The 17,402-nt window shown below is 39.6% G+C and overlaps 1 protein-coding gene across 1 annotated transcript in view; it reads left to right on the top strand.

The window, feature by feature from the left end:
* The first annotated feature begins 138 nt into the window (after nucleotides 1-138).
* Nucleotides 139-17,402, top strand: part of RANBP17 (RAN binding protein 17) — a 164,526-nt gene continuing 147,262 nt past the window's right edge. The window contains exons 1-9 of the mRNA XM_069772834.1: nucleotides 139-258; nucleotides 4,321-4,467; nucleotides 5,445-5,535; nucleotides 6,747-6,913; nucleotides 10,296-10,361; nucleotides 10,899-11,003; nucleotides 13,734-13,899; nucleotides 16,661-16,734; nucleotides 17,177-17,296. Of these exons, the coding sequence (XP_069628935.1) occupies nucleotides 241-258; nucleotides 4,321-4,467; nucleotides 5,445-5,535; nucleotides 6,747-6,913; nucleotides 10,296-10,361; nucleotides 10,899-11,003; nucleotides 13,734-13,899; nucleotides 16,661-16,734; nucleotides 17,177-17,296 (954 nt within the window). The 5' untranslated portion in view covers nucleotides 139-240. The remainder of the gene's footprint in view (nucleotides 259-4,320; nucleotides 4,468-5,444; nucleotides 5,536-6,746; nucleotides 6,914-10,295; nucleotides 10,362-10,898; nucleotides 11,004-13,733; nucleotides 13,900-16,660; nucleotides 16,735-17,176; nucleotides 17,297-17,402) is intronic.

The following is a 17,402-nucleotide window of genomic DNA, read 5'->3' as shown; positions in this document are numbered from 1 at the left end:
GCTGCCGCGCGGCGCCCCCGCGCCCGAGCACGGCCCGGCCCGCCCCGCCCCTCCCGCGCGCCCCAGCGCCCGCCCCTGCCCGGCCCCGCCCCAACGGCCGCCCACGGCGCCGTCCCGGCCCGCCCCTCGCACCCGGCCGGCCCCGGCGCGGCTGGGCTCGGCTCGGCTCGGCACTGCCCCCTAGCCCCGGCCGGGCCCGCGGCCCCTCCCCGCGGCCCGCTCCCGGCGCCGCTCGGGAAGATGGCGCTGCGCGTCCAGGTCAGTGCACCCGGCGCGGCGCGGCTAGGCGGAGCGGAGCGGAGCGGAGCGCAGCGGCGGGGGCCGTTGGGACCTGGCCCGGCCGTTGGGGCGCGACGGGCCGTGCGGGGCCGCGGCCGCCACGGGGGCTGTCGTGGTCGGCGGGCCGGGGAGCTCGGGGAGGGAGGCGCTGAGGGGCGCGGGGGTGGGGCGCGGGGGAGCCCTCGGGGCGGTGCGGGGCGGCTGCGGCCCCGCGGTGGCCTGAGCGGGGGCAGGGGAGCGCGGGGCGCGGAGGTTCGCCCTGGCAGAGGGGCGAAAGGTGCCCGGCAGGCGCCCGGGGGAGCTGCGGGCGGCGTTGGGGCGAGCGGGAGCTGGCGCGCTGGGTCGGAGCGCCGAACCGAGGTCGCGGTCTCGGGTGGGCTGTTGTCAGGCGGGAGCGGCGGGCCGGGCCGGGCCGGGCCGGGCCGGTCGAGGGGCGATGCTGCTGGCCTCGCCGTGGGAGCTGGAGCGGTCATGTCAGCGCGTCCGCGGTGCCGGGACCGGCGGGGCTGGACGGTGGTGCCGGGCGGCTGGCCTGCGGTGGGTGGTCTTCCGCGCTGCCCATCGCGTCGCATCGGCGTGGGTTCGCTCGGGACCCTCGCCGGGGTTGCGGGTACCCCAGGGCCGTGTGAGCTCGCCGCACCTGCTCTCCTGTTGCCGCTTCTTCCTGAAGGCACCGGTGGGTCGGTTCCCTGCTCTGCTTCGTCCCTGGAAAACAGAGGCGGCCCCTCGCCGGGACTCGTCCGAGATGAACGTCGCCCACTGACACTGGGTCTCGAACAACAGCGGAAGAAGGGGAGAGCGGGAAAAGGGCCTCGGAAGACGCTTGCCGAGGCGTTAAAGCATGCGTTGGGCATCCCTTGCGGTTTCACCGGGTCGGTGGCAGCAGGCTTCGACAGCGTTAGAGAGGCCATTTTAGGCATTTATTTAAATACTTGGGTACCAGCCATGCTGCATAAAAGGACCACTAAAATATCTTTTGTTATCACCTCATATCCAAATGGCTTTTTTTCTTTTTTTTTTTTTTTTTGACTGTGTCGTTTCAGCAGTTATGCCCATCCTGTATAGAGCTGGTGGAACTTTCTTAGTAGAATGTTTTCTGTCAGAAAATGCTGATTAAAATCAAAATGTCTGTGGGAATTTGTAAGTGTCAGCAAAACTTTAATCGGGAACCTACCTGGTTTCCTGCCAGTTTGCTTGCCTCCTTGGCTGCCTGCCTGGTGGGTTGCTGTGGAGCTGGGCCCCCAGCATTTTTGGCCCTTGGTTCTTTCACTGGCTAGTAGGAGAGCTGCCAGGGACTTCTGAGAGCTGGAGAGGTGGGACCAGAAGTATCTGGAGAACTTTATTTAGAATATTCTTGAATATTGTGAAAGTGTGACAAGCAGAAAAAAATAAATAAACTGCAGTATCTAACCTCTTTCATTAGGATGTGAATCTGTTTCTTGGAAAAAGTTATGCTTCTTTGTGATCAAAAAATGCTACTCCTTATACAGGCCTGTTTCTACTCCTGACTCAAAGCAGCCAGCATCTAACTGCTAGATCCTTTTCATTGACACTATTGTTGTTTTCTTAGGAATCGCCTTTCAGCTATTGGTAAGGGTTTGAGTAAAGGAGGTGTCTGAAGGCATCAGTTTCACGTGTTTTGTCTCACAATAAAAAAGGAATTCTGTCAGTCTTTTGTTTTCTTGATGAAAATATGTATCTAATATAGAGAGCTAGTTTTTGACTTCTCATTCGTTTCTCCAAGTATTTTTTCTTAATAAGGTTAAACAACATCTCTATTGCTCAGCTGAGTTGCCATTGCACACAAGATGGTTGTATTTGCTGATTTCAGATTGTATTTTTTTGGTTTCACTATCTAAATCATGGAAAATCAGCATGTTTCCTCAGTACTACATGTAAAATATAACCCAGAGAACATCTAGCAAGTTCCTTGGCAGTCTGAGAATTCTGAGTGATTTCTGCCCATACCTCCAGCCTACCAATAAGAAACTTTGTCATAACGTTCTCCTGAGACCAAACGTATCCAGATAAAGCATTTCATAGTGCTGCAGGTCATCAGTCTCAATATCCAATAAACCACCTTTTCTTTGAAGATTGTCATCTAGTTTTTGTTCAGGCTTGCTTTAAAAATTCCCTTGTTGTCCTTCAGATAAAATGCTTCACAGTTTTAACTTGTCAGCAAGAAGTTAATTCTGATCCTTAGCCTAAACTTCTAAATTTTGGTGTAACCTTAACGTATTAACACAGTGAATATGTTCTTGAAATCCACTATCAATTTTTTTTGTATAAATTATTGCTTAGCCAGCTTATAAAGGGTTTGCTATTTTAATGCCCGTTAGTATAGAGATGATTTAGACCTTGGTGATTGGGCTGATATCCCAGTTTCATTCTGGACTTTATCAAACTTGTTGCACTGTTTGTCCAGATTTGAAAGTTAAATTTCAGATCAGCTATAGGAGGGTCTTTGACTTTTGCTGGTTATGACATGATAATTTGGTTCATGCTTCTCAGGTTATATTGGAATTGTTCCGTGATGGAAAGATGCACTGTAATTTATGTCCGAGGACTATCTTTGCTAGATGTCCTTATTCCCTAATTCTTTTACCCCACTTATGCAGGGTTTGTGTTTTATTAGATTTTCCCTAACGTGTATGCTTGCATTTTTTGAGTCTTAATTTTCACTTTAATTGGCATGGATCTTGCTTCATTTAAAATTGCATTACTGGGATTGTTACCTGTTCCTTATTTTTCCTCTGCTCTCTCTGAACGTAGGGGGTGGAAAAACAAAAACAGAGCATGTCTCTGCTAAGCTCAGCCTTTGAGGTATTTGATCTGTTCATTCCAGAAGCAAATATGCTTTTTCTTAAAATTTCTCCAAAGGAACAAGAACATGGCTACAATCAGGGACTCTTAAAATGTCATTATTACTGAAATTCAGAAAAAGCTGATCAAAGCCAGGGACTCCATATGCACAACAACAAGAAGAAAAAAAAAAGGGAAAAAGAAGATTTTATTTTATTTTATTTTTTAAATTATAAGAAGTGTGTCTCTAGGAAATTACATGCTTTGATTGACAAAACCAAATGTACTTTGGTTGCCAAAGACACTGTTACTGTCTTGGATTTTTAAAAGGCATTTGAGCTACGGGATAAGTGATGCTAGATTGTGCTGAACCAAATCTTTTATTTCAAGTACTAAACATCTTTTTGGAAGGGCTGGTGAACAGGATTTTGACTCAAACTTTTAAATTAGGCTGGTCAAATACTGCGTATTCTCTTTTCCTCTTTCTAGGCCGCACTCAAGTCATGAAATTTTTGCTGGGTACCTTCTAATGACGTGGCCAGTTCTTGATGAGAGTTACATAGGCTTTGGGAACCTGATGGCTGCTAAAACTTCTGTTTGTGTAATGATTCCAAAACACGCTCAAAGGGTTCATCTCTTCTGTGAGACGGTGACTAGTAGATATAAATCGTATCCCTCACATAGGAGAGAGATATTCCCCCCACGCACCCCCTTTACCAAAGAGAACTTTTTCAGCTTCTAAGTAGAGAGGAATTTTAGCTCTTCTGTTGCTACTGTAGCTTCTGAATTGTCCCATCTTTCACTGATATTTGCATCAACAGATACAGACAATGCCGATTTTTTCCAGGTGTAGTAATTTAATGAGCAGTTACAGCTTTTAAAATGAAATCTGGTAGAAGTTTTCCAAGTAGCGTAGCTCAAACTGTTCACTGTTCTCTATCTTTTCATCTCTCTTTGGAAAAGCTATGGACTTCCCATCTGAAGATTCAGAAAAACAAATGGATTGAACCATATTAAAAAATACCTTGGTAGCTGAGAGAACAAGAAATTGCAACTTAATTTTCAGAGTTATTTTTGGCTTCTTGGCACAGAAAGCCTCCTATTTTTTTGTAATTTAAATGTGAATCAACTGGAAAGCTTAGCATAGGTAACGGTTCATGTTACTGATATAGTATCTAGGTTTATATTACATGGTTGAAAAGTCTTCATGGAAGTTTCAGTTGTGTTCTTTCCTAACAGAGTCTGGCAGAACTAGAAGTACTATGTAACCACCTATATGAAGGAACTGATCTAGCACAGCGAATGCAAGCTGAGAAGGTACTCTTGGAGCTTATTGATAGCCCAGAATGTCTTAGCCAATGCCAGCTTCTGTTAGAACAAGGAGCAGTAAGTATCTGAAAGATGTGTTATCCATAAATGTAATCATGCTCATGGAAGCCTACATAGGTTTCTCAGTCATGAGCCATTACCATGTCAGTACAATAAAGGCAAAATGCTTTTCTCTTTTTTTGTACATATTCTGTTTTATAAATGATTGTAGAAGTTTTTTTATTTGGAGGTGATCTTTGTAGAAGTGACAATAAAGAGATGTCAGGGACAAAAAGAGAAAGCATCTTAGCTCTTGGTACTTTCAGAAGGGTTGTAATCAGGGGTTGTGTCATATGTAGAGCAGTGTCAGGACACAGTGTGGTATAACCTGGTATTTGAACATCACCATGTTCTTGTTTCTAGCTATTAGCTACAATGAAAAAGAAAATTGTATTTAAAAAAAAAAAGCCTAAACTGCTTACCTGTTGTCTGTTAGTTTAAACCATTCTCCTATCATTACTTAGTTTCATTTATGGTGTTTAATTTCATGGTTAACTGTAGATAAAAGTGATAGAGGAGTTGATTCTTATTTGATAGTCCAAGCTGAGTCTACTATAATTCTTGCTGTGTTTTTCAAATAATTCAAAAAGAGAGAGAAAGAAGAGGAGGAAACACGTTTAAAAATATCTTTAATGCAGGGCTGGACCCATGGTAATCATGTCGTGGTTCTAAATTATCAAGTGATTTAAAAACAGGTTTCAAAACTAAAGAACTCCACTGAATAGTGGAATTACTTTTAGATGATTGGTTTCCATCAAAAGGGATGGTAGTTTTAGGTCTCCACTTTTTTATTAGTGCATTGTAATTTCTGTTTATTTATAATGAAACAAAGATATTACTAAAATACGTCTTTTATGAATTTTTGGTACACTTAACAAACGTAATGAAAACCTGATAACCAGTCTGGTTTATTGATTATTTATCAGGTTTTGACTTATTGTCCCTGCCTTTAATTAGCCTATTTTTGAATAATACCTTTTGATGTGTTTTTGTAGACGTCCTATGCTCAGCTTCTAGCAGCAACGTGCCTGTCTAAGCTTGTAAGCAGAGCATCTCCATTACCTGTCGAACAAAGGATTGACATTCGTAAGTAATGTTTGTCATTAAAATTTTATTATATTAGTTGGATTTAAAACTTCATGTTAGCACAGTAACCATTCAGTGGATAGTCTGTCTTTTCTCTAGGTCTCCGTTTACCAAGCCTGTTTTTCGTAAGGTAGTTGTTGTGAGAAAATTAATATAAAGGTGATTGTGAGATCTTTCATCATTTCTCTGCAATTAACTCACAAATAACATTACCTAGTTTCAAAATTTAAAAAAAAAAGCGCAGATTAATTCATACTTTAAAAAAATACTCATTTTTTTCAAGATAGACTTGGTATTTATCCCACAAGATGCTAAAGAAATTTAGTTCATGTTTGTAAAGGATGAATGTTGCAGATATTGCTAGTATACCCGCCAGTCACTTGCATGTAATACTGCTTATGGTCAGCTCTTAACATTTGTAAAAGTCATGCCAGGGCAGGTCCTTACTTGCAGGATTAAGATCCTACAAAATTTTCCTTTCTTTTTAGGATCTATGTTAAAGTCATTGCTCTATCCTAAAAGAGTAAGCACATACTTGTTAGGTCTTTAATAGTGAAAGGCTTTGCACAAAGAGCATTTGATTCGATTTAGATTTTTAGAAAATCTGCACTGTTGTATCAGTTCTGTGGATAGTAGTACTCTGAAATGCATGGCTGAGAATCCGCTTCTTCTGATAAAAGATTTCAATGTTCTTTTAGGTAAGAATTAAATCAACTTTAATTTTATACTTTTCAACAGCTTTTGAAACAGGTTAACTTCCTTCTAATCAGAGGGGAATTCTGCAGCTGTAATGTGCATTACCTAAAGGGATGTTCTAGATTGAATTGAGAACATTCAGTGGAGACTCTTGCCTGAAAAAACTTTTGTGTATCTTGAGTTGGCTGAGAGCGCTGCTATTGCATAGTGAAATAATCAGTGCCCAGTATATGGGACCATAATGAAAAATTCTCTGTTTTACCTGCTAGTGTTCTCTGAGTTCACCAACTGTTGTCATATGTGTCCTAGAATAATGGATCATGTATGTAATGTGCTTTGTGTTATGAAACGTTTAGGTGTATTTAATGATTTAACATAACTTACAGTTATTGTACTAACCATAAGAATATAGGTTTTTTTTAAAAAAGTCCATGCCTTAAGTTTCTATTAGAACCATTTAATTAATTTTCTTCACAGAAGACTTGTGTTGCTGATTTTAAAATGCTTCTTTACAGGAAATTACATTCTGAACTATGTAGCATCTCAACCCAAACTGGCTCCTTTTGTCATCCAAGCTCTTGTTCAAGTCATTGCTAAAATTACAAAATTAGGATGGTTTGAGGTCCTAAAAGATCAGCTCATCTTCAGAGACATTATTGCTGATGTAAAAAAATTTTTGCAGGTAGGAAACAATCGTTCACTTCTGCCACTTGTTTCTGTTTGGACCTCTTCATTTTTAGTGATTGGTGTGTTGTGTCATTTAGTTGTTATACACTTCGGTAGAAAAAGTGTGAAGAGCATTGCTTAAAGCAGATCAACCCTACAATGCAGAGCCAAGGCGGGTTTGATACTTGTGCAAGGTTGTGGGTTTTGATGCCTCACAGTATTCATAGCACTGTCATGTTTTTTTGTTGGTTTTCTTTTTCCAAAGCACTTTTTCATAGTGTGATTGTAAAACGTCAGCCCTTCTTGTCAAGCCATTCTATTTAATGCCTTAATTTTTTTCAGCTGATGTGGAGATACATTTCTGATAGCGTTAGCTCTAGCTACCTGGTTAGAAACACTGGTGCTGCACCATCTGAAGAGTAAGACTGTCAAAAGCTTTGAAGCATGAGTCTGATTGTGATTCTTGTAATAATGACCACTAAAATTGTGCTGAACTGTTCAGTTCTAGAACTAGTTCAAATGTATTTTTTCAAGTGCCTGTCATGGACGGTTGATTAAAAAGGTGCCTTTATAAACTATTTGTTGGAGTGTTCACTGTAGGGGTCTTATTTTGTTGCTTTTCTGGATAAGTAGTCGGACTTTACCTGCAGTTTAATTTTTAGAACAAATCACAGATACCCCTGCTTCTGCAGTTACTGAGGAAAGCATGTGTGAAGATAGAACTGTGGTACACAAAATTGCAAGACACTGTATATATTTGTTATGTGGTTGTGATCCTTGTTTGCCCCATTGCTTTTTCACTTTATGAGAAATTGATGATTCATATTTGTGTGCATGGGTACTTAGATACCTGCATATATGTTTGTTCTCGCTACATAAATGTAAAGAGGAGAGAAAGGAAAAAAAAAAGACATTCTGTCTCTACTAGGATTATGATGTACAATATAGGGAGAAAAATAATAAATTTAGGATGTTTTTATAACTTTACCTATTTTAGCATATGCATTTAAATCTAACATATCACAAAAATTATGCATTCTAAGTAGGGATATGGGGAAGTTTGGGAGGAAAGATCACTCATTTTCCTTCTCCAGTAATTGGATGAGGCAGGAATGTTCTTGTTTTACATTTCCTTCCACATTATTTCCTGTTCCCCCACTGCATTGGTCACTGTCGCAAAGAAGATGCGTTATAGGATAGAGAGGTGATCTTGGAGCATAGTATTTGAAAATTGGAAATAATTTCTGCTAATGTCAGAGTGCAGTCATTCATTATGAACTGCTCACTATGCAAATTTACATGTCAAATCTAGAGAAAGTACTGTCAGACACAGTGGCTAAAGATACAGAATACACAGCATCTTCTGTGAAGTAAGTTTGGAGAAAGTGATTGGATGTCATGGGTTATTAGCCAGACTTGGTTATTTCATACATTTAACATATATAAAAAGATTCTTAAAAAGTTTTCTGGGAGATGGCTAATCTGTTTTAAAAATTAATACAGATTAATCTTTCTGAGTGTCTATGTGAATGTGAAGCCTAGTACTTATTTTGAGAAAAAATAATCAGAAAATTTAAGCTGTTTGGAGATTTACTTCCAAAATGATCCATTATGTGTATATGTGTTGGTGATCCTGGCAACTCAGCAAGAAAATATGAAGTTAACAGTTTGTGTTTCTTGCCCATGAGTTTCTCATTTGTTTTTCAGTCTTACTTTGTTTATAATACTGTTCAAGTTAATGTACTTTTTGAGTTACATTGGGAATGTCTAATAAAACGTAAGTTGCAATATTCTGTTTATTAAAAACAAACTCAAGTATACTTCTCTACCATTTTGCAGTTATTTTTATGAATGTACTGTAATTGGATTTTGCATTTATTATTAAAATGATTGCAGTGTGACTGTTCAGTGTGTAGCTCATTAAAAATAGAGATTTAAATAGAAAATTTAGCTTCGTAAGAGATTTCTTTAGTTAAATTAAGAATTCCTGTAGAAGAGAAAATTAAGCCATAGATCTATTAGTGAATTTAATTTTAGATAAAAATTGAAAAAATAATCCCTAAACAATACTAATATATGTTAATAATTAGCATATGGTAGTTTCAAATACATCTGCATTAGCATTCCAGATTGAAGTTCATTCTGTGTGAATTTGAGTGTGATTTAATATAGAAAAAGGGATTAGCAGCTAGGTCTGCAGTTCTGTTCCCAACTCCTTCGTAATTTACCACACAGCTTTTCACACCTGTGAAAAAGGGGAGGTTGCATTTTCTGGTTTTGCAGGTTTGTGTGATCTAAGGAACATTCATACAGACTATTTTAAGAATTTAAAATGTAAAAGAAAGTTGTGTTCAAGTTACAGTGTAGGATGCTTAATCTTACTGAATGCAGATAGGGCAGCAATATAAATTTTTCCTGAGAGTTCTCTGAAATTTTCTCTTCTGATTTGCTTTGGTGCAAGTAATAATACAAAATAGTTGACAGTGAAAAGTTAGGCCCCTTGGTAAGTAGCCAGATTGTTTATTAGTTGAACTTCGGGTGATCTTCAGAGTTGCAAAAACAAGTGTGGTTGTGACAAATACCAGGAAAATTTTCTCAAGGATGGCATTGCTTTTTGGACACCAGGAGAGCCGAAGCTGCAAACTGCAGCTGTGAAAGTAGGCGTAGAGATCTTCCCCCTGACTCAATGGCAAGGCCTAATTGCAGTTGATTTTAATTGTTTTTAACAAAGCAGATTTCATTTTTCTATAAATGCTTTGTAGTAGCTCAGTGAAGACAGCTAAATTTTATTAATTAAATGCAAAATTCTGCATTGTATCTAAATTTCAAAACATTCCAAGGAGTTTAAATACTGATGATCAAATTGCACCCTCAGATGCAAATGTTTGATGCCTACTACTACTGTGGAGGGAAGAGAATTAGGTTTTTTGATAGGTAGCATTTCAAAACTATTTTTTTTTCTGAGAGTGCCCTGTGATCTTTTTCATTCATGCATAGCAGAATATTTTTTTTAATGGTTTGAATTCCATGCAGCTTGACTTAACCATTCTAGAATACTGAACAGACCTCTGAGAAATGTGTAATAGTGAATTTCCAGATTGTGGTTACTTAGAGTCTATTTTCAGATGGGTTTTTGTTATCATACAATTCTTAACATTTATGATGAGGTTTGGGGTTTTTTTTCCGAGCTAATTAGGGAGTTTGAAGGTCTAGTTCTGTTAATGTTGATAGAATTTGGCATGAAAGCCTTCTAAACAGCTTAGGATACCTCAGTCTAAGAAATCTTCTTGATTCTAGAAATGTTGGAAAATACTAAATACAACCTGATTCTAGAAATTTTGGAAAATACTGACTACAAACTGTGATGTTTGAGCAATCCTATCTGTTTCTTTCTGTAGGGCACTGTGGACCATTATATAATAGGAGTAATGATTCTCTCAGAACTGACTCAGGAAATGAATCTAGTAAGCATGTTTGGTTTTTTTTTCCTTCTGCAAGGGATGTATGTATTGCTGATAAAACAGTGTGTTAAATGTTTCTGCCCTTCGTAGAAATGGTTGGAGAAACATTTCTTAAGCATGAAGAGATGAACACACTTTCCTCCCCCCACCAAAACGTATAAAGAGACAATAAATTCTTTGTGCAGGGACCCCACCTGTACCAGATACGTACCATATCTGATACGGGGTAAAGTTTCTCTCATCACAATCACTAGAACTAGTGAAGCAAAGTGAATGATCAACTTTTTCAATTGTATTTCTGCTAATGATTTTCTTTTGCCTACATCTTAACCTGAGGAAGTGCCTCAGACCTTTCCATCCAGAAAGAGAGACAACCTTGAAGGGAAAAAAGGAGGTGCTTCAGGAAATTGGCAAGATCTATATTTGGTGCTGGACCATAATTTTAATTTCTAGTGTCAAATAATTAATCTGCCAGATATACCTATCATCTAGTTTTAACAAAGAAGGGAGCATTGTTTATTTTGTCCTGACTTTTCTTAGGTGGATTATTCAAGACCTTCAGCAAAACATCGTAAAATAGCTACCTCATTCCGTGACACCTCTCTAAAGGAGATACTGATGCTTGCGTGCTCTCTTTTGAAGGAGGTGAGGCTCTTTATAATTGAACCTAAACTGTTAACATCATAGTTGTCCCACTTTGAGTCCTTAATATTTTCTGAGTTGATGAATTCTGTACTTAAATGGATTACATGACGCCCAGTTAAGCTCAAGTGACCAAAAAAACTTTCAAAGACAAAAATTACAGTCTTCCTCCCTCTGTGTCTCTCTTGCTGTCTCTCAGTCTTTATCTCTGTACCATCTCTCTCTATATCTTGCTGTAAAAGATGAACTATCTAAATTCTGAGCTTGTCTTCTTTTTTGATGTTATTCTTAATTTAATTGTATCTCAGTTTTGCTGGGCCTACTGTCTCAGTATTTGCTAAAAGAATTATGTATTAAACTAGGAGTGACCAAGAAGAAGGACAAATTCTCTATGTTGTGGTATGACAGTGCAGTCAAATCTGGCCAAGATGTTTTTCACTGGTTCCCTTATCCTCTCTGTAACGTTTTGGGGTAATTCAGGCTGCAGCCTCTGAAGAGCCTTGACAGGCGGTGGTGAAGAACAGCACACTGTAAACTGGGTCTCTCAGGACCTCGTAGGTTGAACTGAGATCAAAGCTGGAATTTACACTTTCCATTTTGTGCTGATCAAGGCCTTCCATAGCAGTGCAAGTGGCACCGTGACGTACCATTCTACTTCTCTTAAGCTCAAGCAACTCTTTGCTTTTGAGAGCAGGTTGTTTTTTAAATGTTGCCTGATCTATTTTGACTTATTTGGGAGTGCTGGTTTATTCAGTTCTTTTGAAAACCAGATGAATTAGGTGTTGAAATTGGGACACAGGCATTTAAGCTAAGGATTTAAACACAGATGCCATCACAGTGGGTCAGTAGATCATGGTAGCAATTGCTTTTTGGCTAAAGGTATATTTCTCAAGGTTGAGATATGTGATTGAGATACTGCTGTAAAAAACAAGATAAACTGTGTTAGCTTAAATTTCTTTCACAGTATGTTTTCAGTCTAACTAGCACGTTTTAGCTCACATTTGCAGTAAGTTTAAAGGGCACACGTGGTCAGCTAGCAATGCTCAGCTAACAGGCAGTATATTTTTTTAATATATAGAGCAATTAAATAATGTGTAGGCCCTCACCTCTGAAGAGGGAATCCTCTGCTAATGTGCACAGGATGTTTTAAATCAGTGTTGGAATTGCATATTAATGGAGAAACCATGTATAATTTAAAAGAAGAATTGGATATTTTTAGAAGAATCTTCTTAGGTATAGCAAACCCCATTACACATCAAAACAATAAATGCATGTGTGAGAACCTGTATCCTGAGGCAGCCACTTCCTAGCTCTCTTCAAGTTCAGCTGGTCTACGGGTACTTTTTTAGTCTCTCATATGTTGAAAGGTTTGTCTGAGTGACATCACACAGATTTCCAGACAGAAGTATAAGAAAATTATAATGAGTATCTTTGTAATGCCAACTTTAGTATAGGAACCTGGTCTTAGAAATATTTTAGTGTCGATAATACATTGAAAAATACACTTAACTAACAAATGTGGAATCACTAAAATAATCCAAGAGTTTAAAAGTTACAGAGAGGATTGGTGGCAAAACAGATTGTGTTTATACAAGACATACAGAAATTCAACGTTGATTTCAATGCCAAATTCATCATTCAGTGTCAATTCTAATGTGGTGCAACAGTTTATTATCAAGTTAATGAGGCATCTGATGATATACAGTTGATTTTAATTCCTATCATCTGAATTTAAAAACTTTTTGTTAATAAACTTGAGAGATGTGACTTTGAATCTATGTAAGGGGCAGATGAACTAGATAAAGTTGTTGCAGTTCCATTTATTTCATTGTTTTTCTAGACAAAATTTTGTCAGTTTTTAATGTTCACAAACTGCACCGGTCACTAATGAATTTGAGGTTTGTTTTCAGTGCCTTTATATTGTGCATGTAATCTTGAGGTAGTAATTTCTTTAAGATAAAATGTTATTTAAATTATTATTATTATAATTACAGCAGGGGATTGATAAAATGTGTTCTTACTCACAGTATGTTGAGTGTAGACTTCCAAGTCCCAACAGTTTGTTTTGCTTACAAAGTACCTTTTTAATCTGACACTACAGGGGTTATAAATCAGTAGAGACACACTGACAGCTGTATTTATACAGGTGTTGTAAATAGCTACATTCAGATTACAGACTGTTCATTTCATTGTTTTTTAATGCCAGGTTTTTCTAGACTTGCCAAAGGAACAGTCTTTGAGTATGCATACTGTGAAACTCATACTGTTTAGCAGCCTGGACATCAAACTGAAAATAACCAATTGTTGAGATATTTTTTACCCATATGATGTATATGACGTATATTCCAAAAGTAACTGAAAGAGAAAAACATCAAACCTTACAGTTTAATTTTTGCAGTGAACGTTAGCACTGTTTTAACAAACAATGTGACATGCTGAGTTTTACCTAGAAGTATTTTATGCAAAAGGATTATTTCACCAGGCTTTTAAAAATTATTTATAACTCTGGGAGCTTTAGCTTGACATGGAAGAGGTCTCTGAGGTGGTAATAATGATTTTTCCCCTTGCCTTTAAGGAAAGACTACCTTTTATTGTTGAAGGATTTATTTTTCTCTTGGTACGTCTTGTCTTGCTTTGAACTTTGCAGTTTTATATCCATACATTTTCCTTTTCAAAATTGTTTTTAAAGCATGTTCTGTGCAGGTGACCTAACAAGATTTCTTTTCTCCTTAGCTCTTGGCAAAACCTTTAACCCTTCAGGACCAACAGCAACAGAGTCTAGCAATGCAACTTTTGAAGCTCGTACTAAACTGTCTTAATTTTGATTTCATTGGAAATTCAGCTGATGAATCTGCAGATGACTTATGCACTGTGCAGATTCCAACAAACTGGAGAACAAGTAAGAAAGGCTCATAAGTGTTAGCAGTCTGAAGTCTATACCCGGTGGATTGTGTAACTTCTTTTGTCACAATACTTGCGTATATAAAGTAATTTTTCATGTGGAGTGGAGTTTTTTGCTCGTGAGTTATTGATAAACCTCTTCTGCTATTTCTCTCGCACTTTTGCTATTGCTATTTTTACGGATAGAAATAATAAATGTAGTCTGTAACATAGATATTCACAGTAAATCAAATTATTCCAATTAGACACTGAATACTATTCTAATTCCTGGCATATGAACACCTTAGAGATGTACAACACTTGTAGCATGTCTGTTTTCTCTTGTCTTCTTCCTGATGAAAAAAACGTGTGACATTTTTACTTAATGTGTTTTTGCTCTAGTATGTGACCTTGTTAATGAAGGCAGCAGAAGGGTTGCATCTTGGCTCTTAGACTCGAGAGGTTTGACTTCCTGGGCTTATACAGTGCAGATGGCAGTCTAGTATAAATATATGTGTCTGTGGTGGGTTGACCCTGGCAGAAGGCCAGGTGCCCACCAAAGCCACTGTGGAACTCCCCTCCTCAGCTGGACAGGGGAGAGAAAATAGAATGAAAGGCTCGTGGGTCGAGGTAAGGACAGGGAGAGATCACTCACTAATTACCGTCATGGGCAAAACAGACTCAACTTGGGGAAAATTAGTTTCATTTGTTACCAATCAAATCAGAGTAGGGTAATGAGAAATAAAACCAAATCTTAGAAACACCTTCCCCCCACCCCTCCCTTCTTCCTAGGCTTAACTTTTCTCCTAATTTTCTCTACCTCCTTCGCCCCCAGCAGCACGGCGGGATGGGGAACGGGGGTTACGGTCAGTTCATCACACGTTGTTTCTGCCGCTTCATCCTCCTCGGGGGCAGGACTCCTCACACTCTTCCCCTGCTCCAGCGTGGGGTCCCTCCCACAGGCTGCAGTTCTTCACGAACTGCTCCAGCGTGGGTCCCTTCCACGGGCTGCAGTCCTTCAGGAGCACGCTGCTCCAGCGTGGGTCCCCCACGGGGTCACAAGTCCTGCCAGAAAACCTGCTCCAGCGTGGGCTCGTCTCTCCACAGATCCACAGGTCCTGCCAGGAGCCTGCTCCAGTGTGGGCTTCCCACGGGGTCACAGCCTCCTTCGGGAACCCACCTGCTCCGGAGTGGGGTCCTCCCCGGGCTGCAGGTGGAGATCTACTCCACCGTGGACCTCCCTGGGCTGCAGGGGGACAGCCTGCCTCACCATGGTCTTCCCCACGGGCTGCAGGGGAATCTGCTCCGGCACGTGGAGCATCTCCTCCCCCTCCTTCTGCACTGACCTTGGTGTCTGCAGGGTTGTTTCTCTCACATATTCTCCCATTGCTGCAATTGAGCAAGGTTTTTTTCCCCTTCTTAAGTACATTCTCCCAGAGGCACTACCAGTGTTGCCGACAGGCTCGGCCTTGGCCAGTGGTGGGTCCGTCTCGGAGCCGGCTGGTATTGGCTCTGTGGGACATGGGGGAAGCTTCCAGCAGCTTCTCACAGAAGCCACCCCTGTAACCCCCCTGCTACCAAAACCTTGCCACACAAACCCATACAGTGTCCAAGCTGGCTTTAATGAAATTACCTTGGGTAGTTCACACAGTTTAGCACTAGCAACATGGAGCTTCTTGTAGGCTAATTTATCCTGCTTCTTGGCAAAATAAATGAGCCTGACTGGAAGTCTGTTCTGTCTAGCTAAAGCAGCTACACAGCTTCCCATACCTAAGATGGGAGGTTTAAATCTGGCTTACCTGTACAGCATGACAGTTTAGTGTTTGATACTCCTCCTTATTTCAACGATATTATTCTTGATCAGTTTCCATGCTTAACACCATTCCTTCTCCATTAGTGTACAGTAGCCTCTAATGTCAGTGTGAGGAATGAAGAGCAATAATATATGGCAAGCGGGGGAATACTGACGAAAGACTGAATTTGGGCAAGTGACAGTAATTTCACAAGGCACCCTAGGAAGGAGAAGGGGATAGGTTTTCCCAAGATTTTAGTTCAGATATTTTAATTGTCCGTGGAGGGATCTCCCTGTAGTCATTAAACACAGAGAGTGCCTAAGGAAATTAACCTTTGTTATAGGATGCTTTATTTTACACAAGTCTTCATATAAAATAATACTTATAAATGAAACAACTTTGAAATGTTACTTTATTTGTGGGATTACTTAACTATGAATTATTGGTGAACTTTTTCTAGCCTGTTGTTATCCCTTCAGAAATGGGGTAATGTTATAGTTCATTTGATGTGATTCTGCAGTGAATTGGTAACTCGGTGTTTAAAGCATTTTTTTCCGTTTATCAGTTTCTAGACTTCAGGATAGCCTGTGGAACTTTTGTTAAAAACTTGCCTTTGTATAAATACAGACTAAACTAATCCTTAGTATCTGGAACCTGTCTTGTCTTAGTGTACTACTATAGTAACCTGAAGAAATCAGTTTATGTACATCTATTACAGAACAGCATTCTATAAGCAACTGACTATTGCATCATCTGCAGTTTAAGGGGAGTATTCTTTATGAGCTTTAGGATAGATTAAATGTGATAAAAAGAGAATAGTGCTTTGTTTAATGTTGTACAATTAACTAATTAATGCATCTATTCATAGTTTATTCTCAACTACAGTGATACCTCTCTTACTGTTTTTGTTAAGATGATTCTATTAAAATGAAGATACTTAATTATTGCTTGTAGAGAGTGATAAAACCAACTTATCTTTTTCCGTAGTCTTCCTGGAGCCAGAGACCTTGGACCTGTTTTTTGATTTGTATCATTCCCTTCCACCAATGCTGTCTCAGTTAGTAAGTGACATGTAGTGATTTACACTCAAGTAATTACAGAGAACAGTCTTTTTACATCTATACTTTGCCAAAAGACCCTGTTTTATTTTGTGCATTAGCATGTTATGAGTCCCCTGGCTCAGTGCCCAGTCACAGTGTCTTTTCTTTGAACTTCAGCCCCAGTTTTCGTTTCTGAATCTGAAAGCATTCAGACCCTTCCTCCCCCAATTCAGCACTACTCAGCCACATACAAAACACCCACCCAATTATTTTGATGAAGTCAGAAGCTGTTGTAAAAGGGAGTTTTAAAACTGAGCCGTATTGTGTTCAATGATCGTATAGATATTGCTGCAAAAATAATCTTCAGCCACAGAATGTACTACAGACATCAGTAGGTTAAGAGATGATTATTCTGAAAGTTTAATTTTTTTTTTAATCTTACAGTATTTTTTTTATTCTTCAGGCACTTTCTTGTTTAGTTCAGTTTGCTTCTACAAGGAGATCTTTATTCAGCAATCCAGAACGTGCCAAATATCTTGGTAATCTAATCAAAGGAGTGAAACAAATACTTGAAAATCCACAGGTATCTCTTTATTTTTTATTTCATTTATTTGAAATGCTAAAAGAACTGTGGATTTGTTTTGCCAGTTACAGTCTTCATTAATCTACTGAATCTATTAAAACCACTT

This window comes from Haliaeetus albicilla, chromosome 27 (assembly GCF_947461875.1).
Source record: "Haliaeetus albicilla chromosome 27, bHalAlb1.1, whole genome shotgun sequence".
Lineage (NCBI taxonomy): Eukaryota > Metazoa > Chordata > Aves > Accipitriformes > Accipitridae > Haliaeetus > Haliaeetus albicilla.
This window is presented reverse-complemented; position numbering and strand designations above follow the sequence as displayed.